Genomic DNA, 18,678 nt, shown 5'->3' on the forward strand with positions numbered 1-18,678 from the left:
GAAATCCAATTCTTTTTGTTTGAAAAATGCACAAACTTTTATTATTAATCACAAATCTACCCCGCCTCCAAAAATCTCCACTAGCTTCTTCAAAAGTATTCACATCGGGGCCGATTAAGGATTCATTGCCAAAACCGGCGTCTTAATCAATACTCTTACTTTCGTATGAAACCATATTGGAAAAATTGCTAAAACAGTTATAAATCTATTGTAATTGTGTCAATTCCGTCCTAAATCTTTTTTTTTTCAAATTCAATCATAAACCTTTTACATGTATGTCAATTCATCCATCCAAGTCACTTTGGTCGGATGACACTAACGTGACATTAGTAATACTTATTTCAAATATTTTATTTAGTTTTCTTTTTTCCTTTCTTATTCATTTTTTCCTTTCTCCTTTTTTCACCAACCGATCACCAACTAGAGGTGAGGTTCAGAGCCCTCACCTCTGGTCGGTTGCCAATCCGGCGCAGACTGGAGGAAGCAAGAGAAGAAAAAAAAGATAAATAAATAAATAAAAATTTATAACATTATTTAAAAAAATCCACTTCAATGCTGGCTAGCTAAAGTTATGGACAGAATCGGCATAAAATGCAAAATGTTTAAGACTGAATTGGTACAATTGTAATATATTTAGGATTTTTTTGATAATTTATCCGAAGAATATCAACCTCCTAATGTGGATAATTTTGAAGAAACCTATGTCGATGTTTGGATACGAAACAAATTTAATGCTGGAGTGAAATTTGACGATAATTTTCGAGAGACATTCGAAGTAAAATTGAGATTGAGCTTAAAATTGATGGGTTATTTCAGGAAATTAGGCCTTAAAACAAATGAATCGCACTGAACTGGCTGGGCAAAGGCCAGCCCAGCCGCGACCGCAAGGACAAGAGAGACCGGCCCAACTGATGCTCGTCAAACGTGACCGGTCCGCTAAGGGCAAAGACGTCTTTTCAACTTAGCCACCGGAATGTGCAATCATATAAGGTCACAGTAATACCATAAAAAATGAAAATAAAAAGAAATTCCTTCTGCGATCCACCTCTCTCTCTCTCTCTCTCTCTCTCTCTCTTCCGATCCCTAGATTTCCTCTCGTTCTTCCTGTCACTCCTCCTCGGTGCTCGATTTCCTCGGCGACATGGTAAGAGTCTCCGTGCTCCTGCTGCTTCGGGTCACTGCCTCCGATTTCTTTTCGTTTTTCTTCTTTTCGTGTTTTTTTTTTTTTTTGCGGGTTCTTTTCCGAATTGAGGTGCGCGGTCGCTGGATACTGGTTTCTCCGATTTTCACGCGATGTCGTTGTAGATTTTGTTTATGATCGGGGTTTTTCTGGGTCCGATCTGAGTTCGATTTGGTGGATTGAGGCGATCGATCTTGGTCGGTGCCCGTACGATGCTGCTGATATTCCCATCGTGTTGCTGGGTTGCTGGGGTTTCTTGTTTGATCTGTCGTTCTGCGAATGCTCCCGAGCTGTTTGATGATGTGTCGTTTACATGCGGAACATCCGGGACTCTGTCCTCTGGTCGGTTTGCTTTATGGCGTTTAGTGAACCTTTTCACTTTGGGGTCTTTGGAAGCATGATCTGAATTCAGAATCTCAAATGAAAGAACCCTAAGAAAGCCCATCAGAGCAAAAGATTTCTTCGAAAGATAGTTAAGTGATGAAAAGTTTTGCCAACTTTTGAATGCCTAGGACTGATCACTTTGGGGAACCGTAGTAGTTTTTTTTTTGGTAAGGGGGGGAACCGTAGTAGTTCCTCTGGTAATTAATTGAAAAGATGTTTCAAAAAAAACTAAGAAGTAAAGCAATAGCATAACGTTGGAATCGAATGATAGACGGTGAAGCTTGGTTGGGGTTTAAGATTATCTTTGAGATCGTGCCATAACATTAACACGGTATATCGTCGCGTCTAAGAAACTGAAACTTGGCAATAGTGAGTCTGGAAAAGTTGGTCCATCTGCATGGGAAAATGAACAATGGAAAAACAATGGAGCTATTTCAAAAGCCTGCTTAACCCCCTTAAAAGGCTAATATATCTTCTTGATCCACACTCAATTTATCTGCACTTGCTAATGCTTGCAACTGATCTGGTCTTTAACTATCGCGTGTGCTTTTGATATGACCCAACAAGTGCCATGGCTTTTTTTTTTTTGGTCATACAGTGCCGTGGCTTTGAGTAGTTCAATTTTTGCCTTTTTTTTGGATAAAATGCCATCCAATCTTTCCCGGTACAGGATGATTCTTTTTTTCTGGTTCTTATAAGTGGCTGCTGTAAATTTGTTAGCACACGCTCTTCTTTTGGTCTATCATTCATTGTACGGAACTTTCGTTTTTGAAGTGGATGATGTGTGCAACTGTTAATGTAGCATTTGGTATTTGATCCTTTTTATTCGATCATGCGACATTCTTGCAATCTAAACACTATCACATGTTGCCGTTAAATATTTGAGTTGAGGGAGCTGTTGTTAGCAGAGTGGGAAGTTGACACATCTTAAAAAGGTGCAATAGAGAGGTATTGATCTTCCTTTCCTCGTGTTAAAAATGGAGGAGGAGAAAATATCCATTGTCAATAAGATCTATCATATGAGAGTCATTCAAAAGTAGCTCAATTGTGTTATTGTATGTTTTGGTTTCATAATTTGGTTACTATTGCTCGATTTGCTGTCTTATCTCTGGCAACTATATGCTTTTAGGCAAACGCAGCTTCTGGTATGGCAGTGCATGATGATTGCAAGTTGAAGTTCTTAGAGTTGAAGGCGAAAAGGACATACCGTTTCATAGTGTATAAGATTGAAGAGAAGCAAAAGCAAGTGATCGTTGAAAAACTTGGAGAACCTGCAGATAGTTATGAAGATTTTACTGCAAGCCTTCCTGCTGATGAGTGCAGATATGCTGTGTATGACTTTGATTTCATGACTCAAGAGAATGTTCCAAAGAGCAGGATTATTTTCATTGCCTGGTAATGGCTGGCGATTGCACTTGTCAAACTTCATTTCTTTTCTTTGTTTTTTAGTTTTCTTTAACTCATTCCTACTTTATGTGCAGGTCTCCTGATACTTCCAAAGTGAGAAACAAGATGATTTATGCAAGTTCTAAAGACAGATTCAAGAGGGAGTTGGATGGTATCCAGGTTGAGTTGCAGGCGACTGATCCAACTGAAATGGGCATAGATGTTATCAGAAGCCGCTCCACTTGAATATAAAGTTTCATATGCAACCCAGGCTCTTCATATACCATTTCGGTGTCCATATGTGCCATATTGACATCCCTCGGGACACTTGGGACATAGGACTAGCAGTTATTTTACGTATTGGCTTGTCAAAGAAGTCTTCCATCGTAAGCGCTAGTTAATGCGCAGGATCATTAATATGTTGTAATGGTTGCTGTTTTCGGGATTGTGACATTCAGCGTTGTATGTTGTGGTTTATGGAGTGTGTGGACTCCAGTGTTTGCCAATTGTCTTTCTTCCCAAGGGGATGCAATCATAGCATGGCCTCATGAGTTTGTGTTTCTGTTATGGATGTTCATGCTTAACCTTAGCTTGAACCTGTGGCAATCACAGGATGACTTTCTGGGGTTGACTGGAGCTACTGTGTTACTTCATAGTATTCTCGGGATTCTCTATATTCGAGCTTCCGTATGTTTTCCTTCGGCAAACAGTCAGCTTCTCTGTGCTAATGCATGCCACTATTCCCCTTATGGGAGGTAAGGATTTGTTGCTTTTGTGGTGGACGACATTTGTCTCGGTCGTTGTCTTACCTTTATTGTCCCTTTGAGATCCTCTCTCTCTCTCTCTCTCTCTCTCTCTCTCTCTCTCGCATTTTCCTTTTGGGCTGTCCAATATTTGCCTCAAATCTTAGGTTTTGGTTGGACTCAGGACCTGGTTTGTGGCAAATTTGATGGCTTCGTGCAGTCCTTTGTTAGAACGGGTTTGATAAGGAGCCCACGAGATTTGGGTCTGAAGGAGTTTAGACATCACATTAGACCCAATTTCAACCTACATTACCAAGTTCTAAAAGAGAAAACGATCACAAGAACGTCCATCGACACGTGATTATCTCTCTCTCTTCGTGAGTGCACGTCTGCACGTACAAGAAATGCCAAATTTGGACGCTATCAAGAGCTCATTTTGGAAATGTGCAATTTTTTTCAAATTTATTCTCCTAAAATTTTGATGACATTTTTAAACTATTTATGAATAACCAAGCATGTGGTCTCTTTTTTTTTTTTTTTGGTCAATACATTATCTAAATGATGTTATAAATTAAGATAACTGGGTATAAAGTAACGGTCAAAATGAGTACATGGGAGGGGGTCAATACATTATTCTCCTCAAGATGAGAAGACCACTTCAACATTAAAAGAAACCCGTTTTTGACCAGTCACCTGCCTTTGTCAATGGAGACCGGTCAACTGTGAGGGCAAAGAGGTCTACTCGAAAAACTCTGCACTCTATCATCCCATCCCCCTCTCTCTCTCTCTCCTCCAAAGCCCTAGATTTCCTCCACCGTCTTCCTCTCACTTCTGGTTGTCTCTGCGCTGTTCTTCTCGGACGCAAAATGGTGAGTCGTTTGTACCTCCGCCTAATGGGACTCGCCATCTTAGTCATCGTCTCCGTCGTTTTGCTCCGAGTTTTCTGATTCTCCGGTGGCACTTTTCATGTTTTCTGCTATCCTCTTGAGTAACGCTGTTGATTAAGATTTTTTTTTACGAATGGATTCGAGTTTGAGTTGGTAAAATTGGGACGATTGATCTTGGTATGTACTGATTTGACGGCCTTTTGCCCCTTCGATTTGAGGCGTCCGATCTCTCATCACGTCGGTTTCTAGCTGTTTGGTTTTTGTCTAAATGCTTCCTAGCTGTTTGATTTATACGCGCTCCCCATGGATGGTCGTGTGTTCACTGATGGATAAGATGAGTTTGAACAGGTTTTTCAGTGCCCACGGCAGGGGCAACCTTGGAGAAGGAGACCTCAGAAAGATCAGTTAGTATAGACTATCTTCTTTGGTATTCTAGTTTGAAAATGCTGAAAATTGTAATTCATGGCAAGACCAAAGGATATGAAAAGTGAAAGCTTTGGTTAGTAAGATCACCTTTAAAAGATATACCATAGTGCAAATCTTTGACATCATATGTAGAATTCTGGCAAAACAGAAATCGCTTGAAAAGTTGGTTGACTGTATAGGAAAAAGAGAAAACAATAGAAAACCAATGGAGCCCTTTTGATGCCCAATCAGCTATTTTTTTTTGGGCAAATGCTTCTTTCTGAACCAACTGAGGTTATCAGAATTTACGCATGCTTGGACCGTATACTAAAGACTCAGATTTTGGCCGATTCTTGTCTTTGACTATCTCGTGTGCTTTCAGTATGCACAAGCGCCATGGCTTTGAGCAGCAGACTTCTCTGCATTCGTTTCAGACAAAATGCAAGGTTGCTTTTTTGTGGGCTGGCTTGATCATTTCTTGCTTTCCTTCTTGGTTTATAGCTGGCTGCTTTTTGTTTTCCTAGGTGCACATATCTTTTAGTTGGGCATTCCTTGATGTGCTTTTAACCTGCAAACCGGCTTGGATGCATCTTTTGTTGGAGCATTTGGTATTTGATCCTTGATTTTTATACTAATCAACGATGAGTCGCCACCAAATATTCAGCATGGGGGAGCAGCTCGGAAGTCATTATTGTAATTAAGAATGAGCATACAGATATAGGAATGCATTGTCAAGTATGTCTGTCACATGACAATCATACATAATGTTGTCACACCTCTGTTCATGATGTTTTGCTTGTGGCAACTATGTTCTTCTAGGCAAATGCAGCTTCAGGTATGGCAGTGCATGACGATTGCAAGTTGAGGTTCTTAGATTTGAAGGCAAAGAGGACCTACCGTTTCATAGTGTTTAAAATTGAGGAGAAGCAAAAGCAAGTAATTGTTGAGAAACTTGGAGAACCTACTGATAGCTATGAAGATTTCAGTGCCAGCCTTCCTGCGGATGAGTGTAGATATGCTGTGTATGACTTTGATTATGTGACTGAAGAGAATTGTCAAAAGAGCAGGATTATATTCATTGCCTGGTAACAGTTGGTAACTGGACCCATAAATAATTTTTGCTCCTGTTTTTCATTTCTTAACTCATTGTTATTTTGTTTGAAGGTCCCCTGACACTTCTAAAGTAAGAAACAAGATGATTTATGCAAGCTCCAAAGACAGGTTCAAGAGAGAGTTGGATGGTATCCAGGTTGAGTTGCAGGCTACTGATCCAACAGAGATGGGCCTTGATGTTATTAGGAGCCGCTCCACTTAAATTTAAATTTTTATGTGCAATGCAGGTTCTTAACACCATTTGCGTCCTATACATGTCATATTTACATCTTCCGGGACCTAGGACTTGCAGTTACTTAATCTATTGGCTTGTCATGTGATATTTATCAAAGAAATCTTAATCTTAAGCATTGGATGATGCTCCAGATCCTCATATGCGATTGTAATGATGACATTTTTTGTTTGGGATTGCAACACGTACAATTTTTATGAGGTTTGTGGCGTGTATAGACTCCACTTGCTTGCCAATTGTTTCTCTTTTATCCCCTGGTTATGGCTAGTTTACCTGACAAAGCAAAGAGCATATTCATGTAGTTGGATGAACAGTAATAGTTCACTGCTAATCTGTCCCTTGATTTTGCATGTGGACGAAGCCTGTAGCATTTTAGCGCCCTCAGGAGTTTGAGTTGAACCATTTCATTACTCTGGGATGTCAATGGAGTTAGCCTTAATGTTCATGCTTTAGAATGGGCACACCATCACATGTTTATGGGCACACCGTCGCTGTCGTTGGATGAATGGTAATAATTCACTGCTAATCTGTCCCTTGATTTTGCATGTGGACGAAGCCTGTAGCATTTTAGCACCCTCGGGAGTTTGAGTTGAACCATTTTATTACTCTGGGATGTCATTGGAGTTAGCTTTAATGTTCATGCTTTAGAATGGGTGCACCATCGCATGTTTATGGGGAATATACCAGCTGCCAGTGCTTCCCAATTTTGCTTTAGAATGGGCACACCATCGCATGTTTATGGGCACACCGTCGCTGTGGTTGGATGAACGGTAATAATTCACCGCTAATCTGTCCCTTGATTTTGCATGTGGACGAAGCCTGTAGCATTTTAGCGTCCTCTGGAGTTTGAGTTGGACCATTTCATTACTCTGGGATGTCATTGGAGTTAGCCTTAATATTCATGCTTTAGAATTGGCACACCATCGCATGTTTATGGGGAATATACCAGCTGCCAGTGCTTCCCAATTTGGGAGGAAAGCACTTTGTTCTTGTAGTTCTAGTAGCAGGTGCAATTGTCCCAATTTGCTTTGTTTCCATGGGTATGAACTTTTGCGAAGTGACAGGAAGTTTTCTGGATCTTCTGGTTCCGAATCCCACGCTTACAAGCGACTCTTTAGGGTACTTCCATGAGAGAAATTTTGATTCAGAGGAGCTCCAGCATATGACATAGCACATGATCTTCCAAGTATAGAGCAGTCATTGTCTTTAGATGTCCAGCGATCTTATACTCTATACACTTGACACTTCTCTTTAAATTTCCGAGTTACTCCCGTGTGTATAACAAAACCGCTGCTTGTAGTGTTATCTAGCGAAACGCACGCGTTTTGCTTTACTTGAGCTCATGGTGCTGCTAATATTTTTAGTGGTCCTACTTAGTGCCTCCTTTAATTCCATTAACAAGAAATTCATTAATAGATTCACATTTCTAGCATTCGCATTCCTTGTAATATCTTTCTTTTTCAATTGGTTGGATGGCTTGAATTTAACGTGGGAATACTTTACATTTCGGCCTTGAAAAGAGAGTGCATCTCAGTTATTGAACACTGGATGGCTGAGATGTGTCTGTTCTATTTTTCTTTTTCTTGTTCTTTCTTCCCCATGGTCCTCTTCTGTACCCAACTCAGCCACATACACAGAAGCCCCGGTTGGCCCGACAAGCCTAGAGGCTGTGTACCTCACTCAGGAAAGAGAAATTATTCTACATCTTTGTTCTCGATGGCAGAAATGCTTAGGAGAGTGCGACACTTCTTGTCTCTCTATTTTCCCCTCTCATGCAAGAAGCACTTCCTTACTTTTGCAAAAGCCTCGGTATTCCGTAGAGGTCAATTTCCATTATTCAACCAATGTGGGGACAAGGTTGTTGGGAGATTCTGGCTCATAAGCATTGCTACCATATGAGATGCAAGCTTGAAATGTTTTTTTATAAATACTCTGTAAAGCCAATGATTTTTCTTGTGTTTCATTTTTAATGTCTCCCATCAGCTAATATCAACATGCCTAATTCTACGAATAATACGTGACACCCATTCTCTCTCGAAATGACAAAAAAAATTAAATCAAATGAAGATGTCAACTGATCAACATGAAAAATGCTCTCTCTCTCTCTCTCTCGCTCTCTCTCTCTCTCTCTCTCTCTCATTTGTAAATGTCATCGTTGACGGTGACTTGAGAGTGACTTCACAGTGACATATGTCCACATCAACAAATTCTATCTTAATGGAAGGACCAACTTGATTAAATAGAAAAGAAAATTAAAATAATAGAACTGAGTTAGGCAATTTCTACACCAACTTGTTTAGATGATACTACTAGAGGTATCAAAATGTGTAACGAGCCTTTTTTTTTTGTTCTTTTTTTTTTTAAAGTCCATGTCATATATGGATTGTTAAACACTTAAAGGGCCAGATGAAAGTGGGTCTAAAATACTATACTTCAACCAGGTCGAGTCTTGAGGATTTCCACAAGACTCATTTAATAAGGTAAAAGTCACCAAAAATCTTAAATTATGTTCAGTGTGACACATTATAAATTTTTTTTTGTGACACTAACGATTTCAAAACTTATGTCCGAAGGACATATTTAACACAAAATTATACTCGTGTGATACATTTACCTTAAACTAACTTGTGTTCTCTATGTGACACATTTTTTCCAAACTTATTTTTTATAACATCTAAACTCGCATCTCACATTTACCTTCCCTCAAGATTGTTTTTTCCTTTTTTTTTCTTTTGTCCTTCGTCTTTCGTCCTCATTGCTGCTCTCGCCATTGTTGTCCTTATCGTCGCCATAGCCACCATCCCCATCGTCGCCAAACCATGGTAAAAGTTTGTTAATGAACTTTGCTAATGATTTTATGTGACTACCTTTACTTGAACGACGTAAAGAAACGATTTCGATGTGGCACTCACATGGCAATAATATATCAACTTATTCTACTACCTTATTTTTAAAATTCCTCCTTTGTTTTCTAGGCGCAATTTCTCTACTAATTTGACTTTGTTTCTTATGATTTTACCTTTGTCATCAAGATTGTTTTCAACCCATTTGATTCCAACAAACGGATTATTTACTTTGTACCAATGCAGCTCCCTCTTGCAATACTTCTATCCATTTTTTGTCGGCTAGAGCTTCTTCGATTTCTTTTGGTTCTATCTCGGATATTAGTGCTAAAGTGCCCGTCATACGTTTGAATAAGGATCTGGTTTTTTATTCCAGCATTGACGTCACCCATTACTTGTACATTGAAATGATTTAGGTTTGTATTTACAGTCCTTTGGTAGATCAGCTTTGGTTTTGTCTTCGTGAACGTAGCAATAGCAGTACGCACTGAACTTGCGTTCTCTCCATGTTCCTGCCAACTGATCAAGAAACTCCCGTACATGCGCAAGAACACCTTCCTTCGTCTGCTGTCTTCATGCAAGAACCTGAGCTCCCTCCTCAAAGTCCACGCGCGCCTGATCATCGCGGGCCTCGGTCCAGACGCCTCCGCGACTACCCACCTCATAAACTCCTACTCTTCGCTTCAAAGATGCGACCTTGCTCGCTCCGTCCTCGATTCCGCCCCGACTCCGACCACTGTATCGTGGAACTCCATGATAAGAGCTTATTCGAGATCGAACCGACACCAGGAGGCTCTGAAGATGTACCGTTCCATGGTGGACAGAGGCTTGGAACCAGACGGGTATACTTTCACTTTTGTTTTGAAGGCTTGTACTGGTGCTCAGGATTTGCAAGAGGGTGCTTTGATCCGCCGTGAAGTTTGTCGCAGAGGCCTGGAGAGGGATGTGTTCATATGCACTGGTCTGATAGACATGTATTGTAAAGCAGGGGATCTGGAGAGTGCACGAGAGATATTTGATAAATTGCCTGTGAGAGATGTTGTCGCCTGGAACTCAATGATCGCCGGGCTATCACGTAGCTCGGATCCTCTTGAGGCTTTGGCACTTTTTAAGAGAATGCAGTGGACAGGAGTGGTTCCCCATTCGGTCAGCCTGTTGAATTTGTTTCCAGCTGTTTCAAGATTGGCAGATGTTGATTCGTGCAGATGTATGCATGCCTACGGGATTAGGATGGATTTTGGCTTGGAAGTTTCGAATGCTTTGATTGACACATATTCCAAGTGTGGGGATGTAGAGTCGGCTCACCTAGTTTTTGACCTCATTCATACTCGAGATGATGTTTCATGGAGTACTATGATGGCGGGCTATGCTCATAATGGATGTTTCACTGAGGTTCTGGGTTTATATGACAGCATGAAAGAGATGGATCTTCAGATGAATAAGGTCTCTGTCATAAGTGCTCTATTAGCTGCAGGGGAGATTAGAGATTTAGAGAAGGGAAAGGAGATACATCAGTTTGCCCAAAAACGAGCTATTGACATGGATGTTCTTGTTGCTACTCCAATTATAACAATGTACGCAAAGTGTGGAGAATTGGAGAAAGCTGAAAAATTGCTTAAGGGGCTCCCAGAAAGGGATCTAGTTGCTTGGTCTGCACTCATTGCCGTTCTTGTCCAATCTGGTCATCCTGAAAAGGCATTATCTGTACTTAAAGATATGGAGAACGAAAACATTAAACCAAATGATGTAACTCTGATCACTATCCTCCCAGCCTGCGCTGAACTATCTTCTCTGAGATCAGGCAAGAGCATACACTGTTATGCCATCAAGGCTGATGTTGGTTCTGACTTTTCAATGGGAACAGCCCTACTGACCATGTATGCTAAATGTGGACAGTTTAGTTATGCACACGATATATTTGACACCATGCAATATAAAGATGTTGTGACGTGGAATGCTTTGATAAATGGGTATTCTCAGAATGGTGAAGTGGACCGCGCAATTGAAATGTACCAGAAACTGCAGTTTTCTGGTTTGCACCCAGATGCTGGAACTATGGTGGGTTTGATACTAGCTTGTGCCCTCTTGAATGATCTCAAGCAAGGAACTTCTGTTCACGCTCTGAGTATTAAGAATGGGTTTGATTCTGATTGCCATGTTAATTGTGCACTCATTGACATGTATTGTAAGTGTAGCAATCTTCCCTCAGCATTGTACTTGTTTAACAGACTGGATTTCATTAGGGACAAGGTATCTTGGAATATAATGATCATCGCATTCACACGGAATGGAGATGCTAATAAAGCTTTATCTGCATTTCGTCAGATGAGATTGGAGAACCATCAGCCAAATTTAGTCACTTGTGTGAGCATCCTTCCTGCAGCAGCATACTTGGCAGCCCTGAGAGAAGGGACGAGTTATCATTGTTGTATCGTCAAAATGGGATTTCTGTCATATATCGCGGTCGGCAATAGTCTCGTTGACATGTATGCTAAGTGTGGCAAGATTGATTTGTCTAAGAGATGTTTCGATGAGATGGAAAACAAGGACACAGTCTCCTGGAATTCTATGCTGGCAGGATATGCAGTACATGGTCAAGGGGACCATGCCGTTGCACTTTTCTTGCTGATGCAAAAAAACCACATTGAAGTTGATTATGTGTCCTATGTCAATGTTTTGTCTGCTTGCAGACATGCAGGTTTGATAGAAGAAGGAAAGAAAATTTTCCATACCATGCAAGAAGAATGCAGGATTCAGCCAGATGTGGAACATTATGCATGCATGGTAGATTTGCTAGGCCGAGCTGGCTTATTTGATGAAACATTGTGTCTACTTGAGAAAATGCCAATGGAACCTGATGCTGGAGTTTGGGGAGCCTTATTGGGAGCCAGCATGATGCATTCTAATGTGGAGTTGGGCGAAGTTGCATTGAAGCATCTCACTGAAATTGAGCCTGAGAACCCAACACACTCTGTAGTTTTATCAAACATGTATGCTCAATCTGGCAGGTGGGCAGATGCAGGAAAGAGAAGGTTAAATTTGAAAGACACTGGGATGAAGAAAACCCCTGGTTGTAGCTGGTTTGAAGTGAAAAACAGGACTCACACATTTCTAATGGGTGACTCAAATCAGCCCTAATACGAGAAAATGCAACTTTTGTGGGACAATTTACTCGAGAAAATGGAAAATTTGGGGTTTATTCCTGAGAGGAGCTGTGTCTGGCAGAATGTGGCGGAAGAGGATAAATAACAGTTCAGTCATAGTGGAAGACTAGCCATTGCTTTTGCCTTCGTAAATACAGAAATTGGATGGACTATCCAGATAGTGAAGAATCTTCGTATATGTGTAAACTGCCATACAGCTATCAAATACATTGCAACAATTACAAGCTGCAAAATCATTGTGGGAGATGCCACCCATTTGCATCACTTTGGGGAGGGCATCTGCTAGTGTGGAATTACTGGCGACTTAGCTGCAAAATGCCAATTTGACATTCTGTAGCATAATGCTTAAAGAGAAGAACGAATGGTGATTGTAGCCACACATTAATCGAGCATTACAAGAATTTTGGATTAGAGAAGCGAGAACACCAATCTGTCAGCCGCATAATCTTGTTTTGGGGAGGAAGTGAAACTTATGACCTTTATAGATTATCTCCTCGTTCTTGTCTTCAAAGCCAACAATACGCTTGGCGCTAGGGCTGGAGATCCCGTTGACCCACAGAATTGTCATTTTTTTGGGATCATATGTAATTTGCACCGAGAATGTAAAGGAAAGGCATCATGTTCTTTGCATACTCCTTTCCTCACTGCATGCATATATTCCTGTGCTCAAGCTGGAGCAGTCTCACCAACGATGTTATGATGCAATTTGATGAAACAACAGAATGTGGCGGTAGAACAATGAAAAAAGGCCATCGAGGAAGGAGAGGCGGTGAAGATAGAGATGGACGAAGGCTGCTAATTGACTGGTGCAAGGACATTATGCCAAAAGCATTAAAGCTTATAGATGAGCTCAAGATGCATTTAACCAGGCAAATGGAGCAAATTATTCCAATTTCTTTCTGTTGGTTGCCAACAGGAAGGAAGACAAGATAGAGGCGAAGAAGGTGGCAGCAGAGCGACAAGGAAGAAGCTGCAACAAAGACGCCAGAGGCGGAGGAGCACCTACAACAATGAACAGTGATCGGCGGGCTGCTGGGCGAGATTGAGAGAGAAGGGGGCTTATCTAACGGGTTTTTTTTATGTGTGTCACACTAGCCTATTGTTAGGAAATATTCAAGTGAGGGCAAAGTAGTCTTTTATGTCTATAGGGTTTGCTTATAACTTTGTAATCTCTCTTTGGTTAATGATAACGATTATCTTCTCCTTAAACATGGTATCAGAGCTAGAAAAACCACCGTCGCTCTTGCCGTCGGTGTAATCACGACACAGAAAAACCACCGTCGCTCTTGCCATCGCCATCCTCCTCCACCACGGATTCATTCATCGGCACTCTCTCATCATCGGTAGAGAGACTTGCGACCCTCCATAGCCCTGTTCACCCACTCGCGACCCTCCCACACCACCGTGGAGAGACTCACAACCACTCGCGCCCACTCGCGACCCACTTGCGACCCTTCCACACCACTGCGGACCCACTCGCAACCCTTCCACACCACTGCAGAGAGACTCGCGACCCCCCACACCACTGCAAATCCCATCGTAATCCCCTCTTCTTTGTCACGGATCCATTTGCGACTTCCCCATCTCTCGCCAACAGAGTGCCAACCCATTCACGCCTCTCCTTTACTCGCGGATTTCTTTTTCGGTCGAGTTGCAGCATTGGAGTCTCCTACGATCATGAATCTGGACTTGAGGCACTTGCTCCTCCTTTGTTACCGAGTTGTTCAGCTTGTTTTATGGACTGGAGTTCATGGAAGCTTCTAATCGATCCGGTTCTTGTTGTTTCTTTCTCAACGCGTTGCAAACATTTAGTTGGTCCGATTGGTGTTGCTGTTTGTGATTATTCGACGTGTCACCGAATATGGTTATTCGAAGGGCTGCTGATTGTTTTATTTGAAGATTGATTTTTTGCTTCGTTTTGGAGAAGACGAATGGAATTGAGTGGCATGTAGTAATTATTTGTGGCTGATTCTGATCTCGGAGTTAAACATTTGATTAGCTTGACATTCTTTGTTTGCTAATGGCTGCGTCGGGGTCCTCTCTTGGTTTGCCGCAATTGCAAATGACCTCCGTCAAGTTAGATGGAACTAATTATGCATCTTGGTCTATAGCGAGTTGAAGTTTACCTCACTTGCCACTAAACAAAGTGTTTATCTTAAATCTATGGTCCCTTCGGATGAGAGTAACTTGCACGATTGGCTTGCTTGGGAGATGCAATGATCCGTACTCTATTGTGGAATAGTATGGATCCTAAAATTAGTCCTCACTTTATTCGGTGCAAATCCGCTAAGGAAGTCCCGGGAAAAATGTGCTTTACTTTATTCCGCGAGAACGACATGACACGAGTGTGTGACACGTGGGAAGCCCTGTTTGATCTTCAACGTGGAAGCCAATCCTTATCGAGCATTATGCTCGTTTCACGACACTTTGTAGGCAATTAGACACTTATCTTCCAGCTTCAAACGATCCAAATTGTTCTCGTCAAACGACAAGAGGATCTTCGAGTTATACTATATCTCAAGACCCTCGGACTGAATATTTCTCCTTTCGCCCATAGATTACCTCTCGAGCTCCCTTCCTCTTTGTAGATGAGACTTTCTCCCGAGCTCTTCGTTCCACCCCTCTCCGAAAAGATCACCTCATTTGTAGAGACAAGTGCTATGATTTCTCATGGCACTAATGTACGTGGAGCTCGCGGTCGTGGTTTTCGTGGTCGTGGTCGTGGTTTTACTCCGAGTGGAGGTCGTGGAGGCCGTGATGGAGGTGCTGGTGCTCGTAGTGCCACTATCTTTGGGGGTGGTCGTGGCTCCCGTTTTTGTACTCATTGTCAAAGGGTTGGACATACAGAAGCTTATTGTTATGCACTTCATCCCGAGCTCCGGCCTAACTTTATCGCCTATGCAGAGGCGGATGATTCTCTTTTACGGACTCCACCGGACTCTACCAATATGCGGCATACGGGTGATTCTGTTACATTGACACGTACCGAGTATGATGCCTTGGTTCGGTCCCAACAGGTGACAAGTCCTTCAGCACCTATCGCTACTTTGGCACATACCTCAAAAGGTAGTTCATCCTGTTTATTTTCTGCAGCTTCTAACTCTTGGGTCATAGACTCTAGAGCTACTCACCATATGACTGGTAATTCCAAATTGTTGTCTTCTCTTTGTTTCAAACCTCCTGGAATGTCGAATTTCGTTACATTAGCCGATGGTTCACAATCTCGGGTTAATGGCATTGGAATTGCACGTTTGAGTCCATCTCTTTCTTTGTCATCTGTCCTTCATCTCAAATCCTCATATAATTTAATTTACGTCGGTTCTTTGACTAAAGAACTAAAGCATTCCATAACCTTTTTCTCTTCTCATTGTGTCTTTCGGGATCCGAGGACCGGACAGATGATTGGTGGGGGACATGAATCCAATGGTCCGTACTACTTTGACAAGAAGGTGCTAGCTGCTGCAGATGTAATGAACACATCCTCCGATGTGTTCCGAATGCATTGCCGTGTTGGTCATCCGCCTCCAACCACTCTTAGGCGTTTATTTCCCGAGTCTCGGTCTAAGTCTATGAATTCTTTTCAATGTGAAGCTTGTCGGTTTGGTAAACACCATAGGGTTTCCTTTCCTTCTCGCATTCAAAGTCGTGTGTCGAGTCCATTTGAACTGGTTCACTCCGATGTTTGGGGTCCATGTCGTGTTCCTGATATTTCTGGTTTTAGGTACTTTGTTACATTCGTGGATGATTTTTCCCGAATGACTTGGTTATTTTTAATAAAGGATCGTGCTGAGATTTTTCTTCGCTTTCGCCTATTCTATTTTGAGGTGCTGAATCAGTATCATACTTCTGTTAAAATTTTGCGCTCGGATAATGCCAAAGAGTATCTTGCCATCACTTTCGGTTTTCAACATTTTCTTGATTCTCATGGTATTATTCATCGGACTTCTTGTTCATACACGCCCCAACAGAATGGTGTCGCCGAGCGTAAAAATCGCCATCTTTTTTATGTTGCACGTTGCCTCCTGTTTCACATGTATCTACCTAAAACCTTAGGGGGTCATGCGGTTCTTACTGCTTGTTTCTTAATTAATCGACTTCCAACTTCCGTTCTTCAGGGGGAGACACCATTTTCCATATTACATCCAGATCGTCCTCCCTTTCCATTACCTCTACGTGTCTTTGGTTGTGTTTGTTTTATGCATAAACTTACTCCAGGTATTGATAAGCTAGATCCTCGTGCGGAGAAATGTATCTTTCTCGGATACTCTCGAACTCGGAAGGGCTACAAATGTTATAGTCCTAATCGTCGTCGTGTTCTCGTATCGGCGGATGTAACATTCTTTGAGGATCAGCCATATTACAATCCCCGGATGGAATCTACAGTGACTCCTAAAGGGGGCGGATGCGCCTTACCGACACTCCCTCCATTCTCACTTCCTTCGGAACCGTCCACGGGATTTCGGTTTGCTGACCGCACCTATCACCGACGTGGTACAGCTCTCACTCCAGTGGTACAGACTTCTCCAACACATGATTCATCTGTTCCCTCATCAGTTGCTGCACCATCCTCTGATCCTGATTTGCCCATCGCTTCTCGAAAAGGTACACGTTCTTGTGTTGGCCGTCCTGTGGATCGTTATTCTCCTTCTTCTAGTCTTTCTTATTGTCTTCGTACTCGTCATCCAGTTTCAAATTTCTTATCATATGATCGTTTGTCTCCGAGTTTCTCTATCTTTGTCTCGTCCTTGTCCTCTATTTCTTTGCCTAGTAGTGTTGTTGAAGCCCTTGCTCATCCTGGATGGCGACAAGCCATGGAGGACGAAATGAAAGCGCTCATTGACAACCATACACGGCAACACGTTCCCCTACCTGCGGGTAAGCAAACCGTTGGTTGTCGTTGGGTTTTCACCATTAAGGTACATCCTGATGGCACTCTTGATCGTTTGAAGGCTAGATTAGTTGCAAAGGGATATACTCGGACATATGGTGTTGACTATGACGACACTTTTTCACCTGTTGCCAAAATTCCATCTGTTCGTGTCTTTATTTCCCTGGCTGCTCGTTTTGGTTGGCTTCTTCATCGGTTAGATGTGAAAAATGCCTTTCTCCATGGTGATTTGACCGAGGAAGTGTACATGGAGCAACCACCTGGATTCGTTGCTCGGGGGGAGAATTTGGTATGTCGCTTACATAAAGCCTTGTATGGACTCAAACAATCTCCTCGTGCTTGGTTTGGTAGATTCGGTGATGTTGTTATCAAGTTTGGATTGAAACGATGTCAAGTAGATCATTCGGTGTTTAGTTCCATCTCCTCGGCTGGTTGTATTCTTTTGGTGGTATACGTGGATGATATTATCATTTCTGGTAGCGATTCGGATGGTATTCAACGGCTTAAGCGCCTTACGCATACGTAATTCAGCACTAAGGATCCGGGACGCCTACGATATTTTCTAGGTATTGAAGTTGCCTATTCACATGTAGGTATCAATTTATCACAACGAAAATATGTACTTGATATTCTTGATGAAGTTGGATTTCTTGGAGCAAAGCCGGTAGATAGTCCTATGGAACCAAATGTGAAACTTGACGCGCAACATGGAGAACTATTACATGATCCGGGAAAGTATCGGAGATTAGTGGGAAAGTTGAACTATCTCACTGTCACAAGACCCGATATATCCTTTGCTGTTAGTGCGGTTAGTCGGTTCTTGAGTTCTCCTCGTACTACTCACTGGGATGTCGTGCTTCGGATTATCAAGTACTTGAAGGGAGCGCCGGGTAAAGGACTACTTTTCAAGAACTATGGACATCCGAACACTACGGGTTTTTCTGATGCAGATTGGGCTGGATGTCCTACTGATAGAAGATCTACATCGGGTTATTGTGTGTTCCTTGGAGGTAATTTAGTTGCCTGGAAAAGCAAGAAACAACATGTAGTTTCCCGATCAAGTGCTGAAGCGGAATATAGAGCTATGGCAAATGTGACATGTGAGTTGCTCCGGTTGAGGATGTTGCTATCAGAAATTGGTTTGTCAACATCGGATCCATCCGTATTACATTGTGATAATCAATCAGCTATTCACATTGCTAATAATCCTGTCTTCCATGAGCGAACCAAACACATTGAGGTTGATTGTCACTTTGTACGGGAAAAAGTTCGGAAAGGGGAGATCATTCTTCAACATACAAGGACGGAGGACCAATTAGCGGATATCTTTACTAAATCACTAAGGGGGAGTCGAGTGAGTTTTCTTTGTAACAAGTTGGGACTATTTGATATTTACATCCCAACTTGAGGGGGAGTGTTAGGAAATATTCAAGTGAGGGCAAAATAGTCTTTT

General features: G+C 41.9%; 3 protein-coding genes across 6 annotated transcripts; all 3 read left to right on the forward strand.

The window, feature by feature from the left end:
• The first annotated feature begins 1,008 nt into the window (after window positions 1-1,008).
• On the forward strand, window positions 1,009-3,456 carry LOC115729418 (actin-depolymerizing factor 2-like). Its single transcript, XM_030659998.2, has 3 exons — window positions 1,009-1,144; window positions 2,694-2,959; window positions 3,046-3,456. Exons 1-3 carry the CDS (start codon window positions 1,142-1,144, stop codon window positions 3,194-3,196), a joined length of 420 nt encoding a protein of 139 aa, XP_030515858.1. The 5' UTR covers window positions 1,009-1,141; the 3' UTR covers window positions 3,197-3,456.
• Window positions 3,457-4,399: 943 nt separating this feature from the next.
• On the forward strand, window positions 4,400-6,574 carry LOC115729419 (actin-depolymerizing factor 2-like). Of its 4 annotated transcripts, XM_048283566.1 has the most exons (4): window positions 4,406-4,562; window positions 4,929-4,988; window positions 5,805-6,070; window positions 6,150-6,574. In XM_048283566.1, the coding sequence occupies exons 1-4, from the start codon at window positions 4,560-4,562 to the stop codon at window positions 6,298-6,300; spliced, it is 480 nt and encodes a 159-aa protein (XP_048139523.1). In that variant the 5' UTR covers window positions 4,406-4,559; the 3' UTR covers window positions 6,301-6,574. The 4 variants fall into 4 exon arrangements, with proteins under 4 accessions (XP_048139524.1, XP_048139523.1, XP_048139525.1 ...); XM_048283567.1 differs by lacking the exon at window positions 4,929-4,988 and having other exon boundaries at window positions 4,400-4,562; XM_048283568.1 differs by lacking the exon at window positions 4,406-4,562 and having other exon boundaries at window positions 4,961-4,984.
• A 3,089-nt stretch (window positions 6,575-9,663) lies between these two features.
• LOC115726642 (pentatricopeptide repeat-containing protein At2g39620-like) lies at window positions 9,664-12,557 on the forward strand. Its single transcript, XM_030656607.2, has one exon. It carries the CDS (start codon window positions 9,714-9,716, stop codon window positions 12,309-12,311), a length of 2,598 nt encoding a protein of 865 aa, XP_030512467.2. The 5' UTR covers window positions 9,664-9,713; the 3' UTR covers window positions 12,312-12,557.
• The last annotated feature ends 6,121 nt before the right edge of the window (window positions 12,558-18,678 follow it).

The sequence above is a fragment of the Rhodamnia argentea genome, chromosome 8 (assembly GCF_020921035.1).
Source record: "Rhodamnia argentea isolate NSW1041297 chromosome 8, ASM2092103v1, whole genome shotgun sequence".
Lineage (NCBI taxonomy): Eukaryota > Viridiplantae > Streptophyta > Magnoliopsida > Myrtales > Myrtaceae > Rhodamnia > Rhodamnia argentea.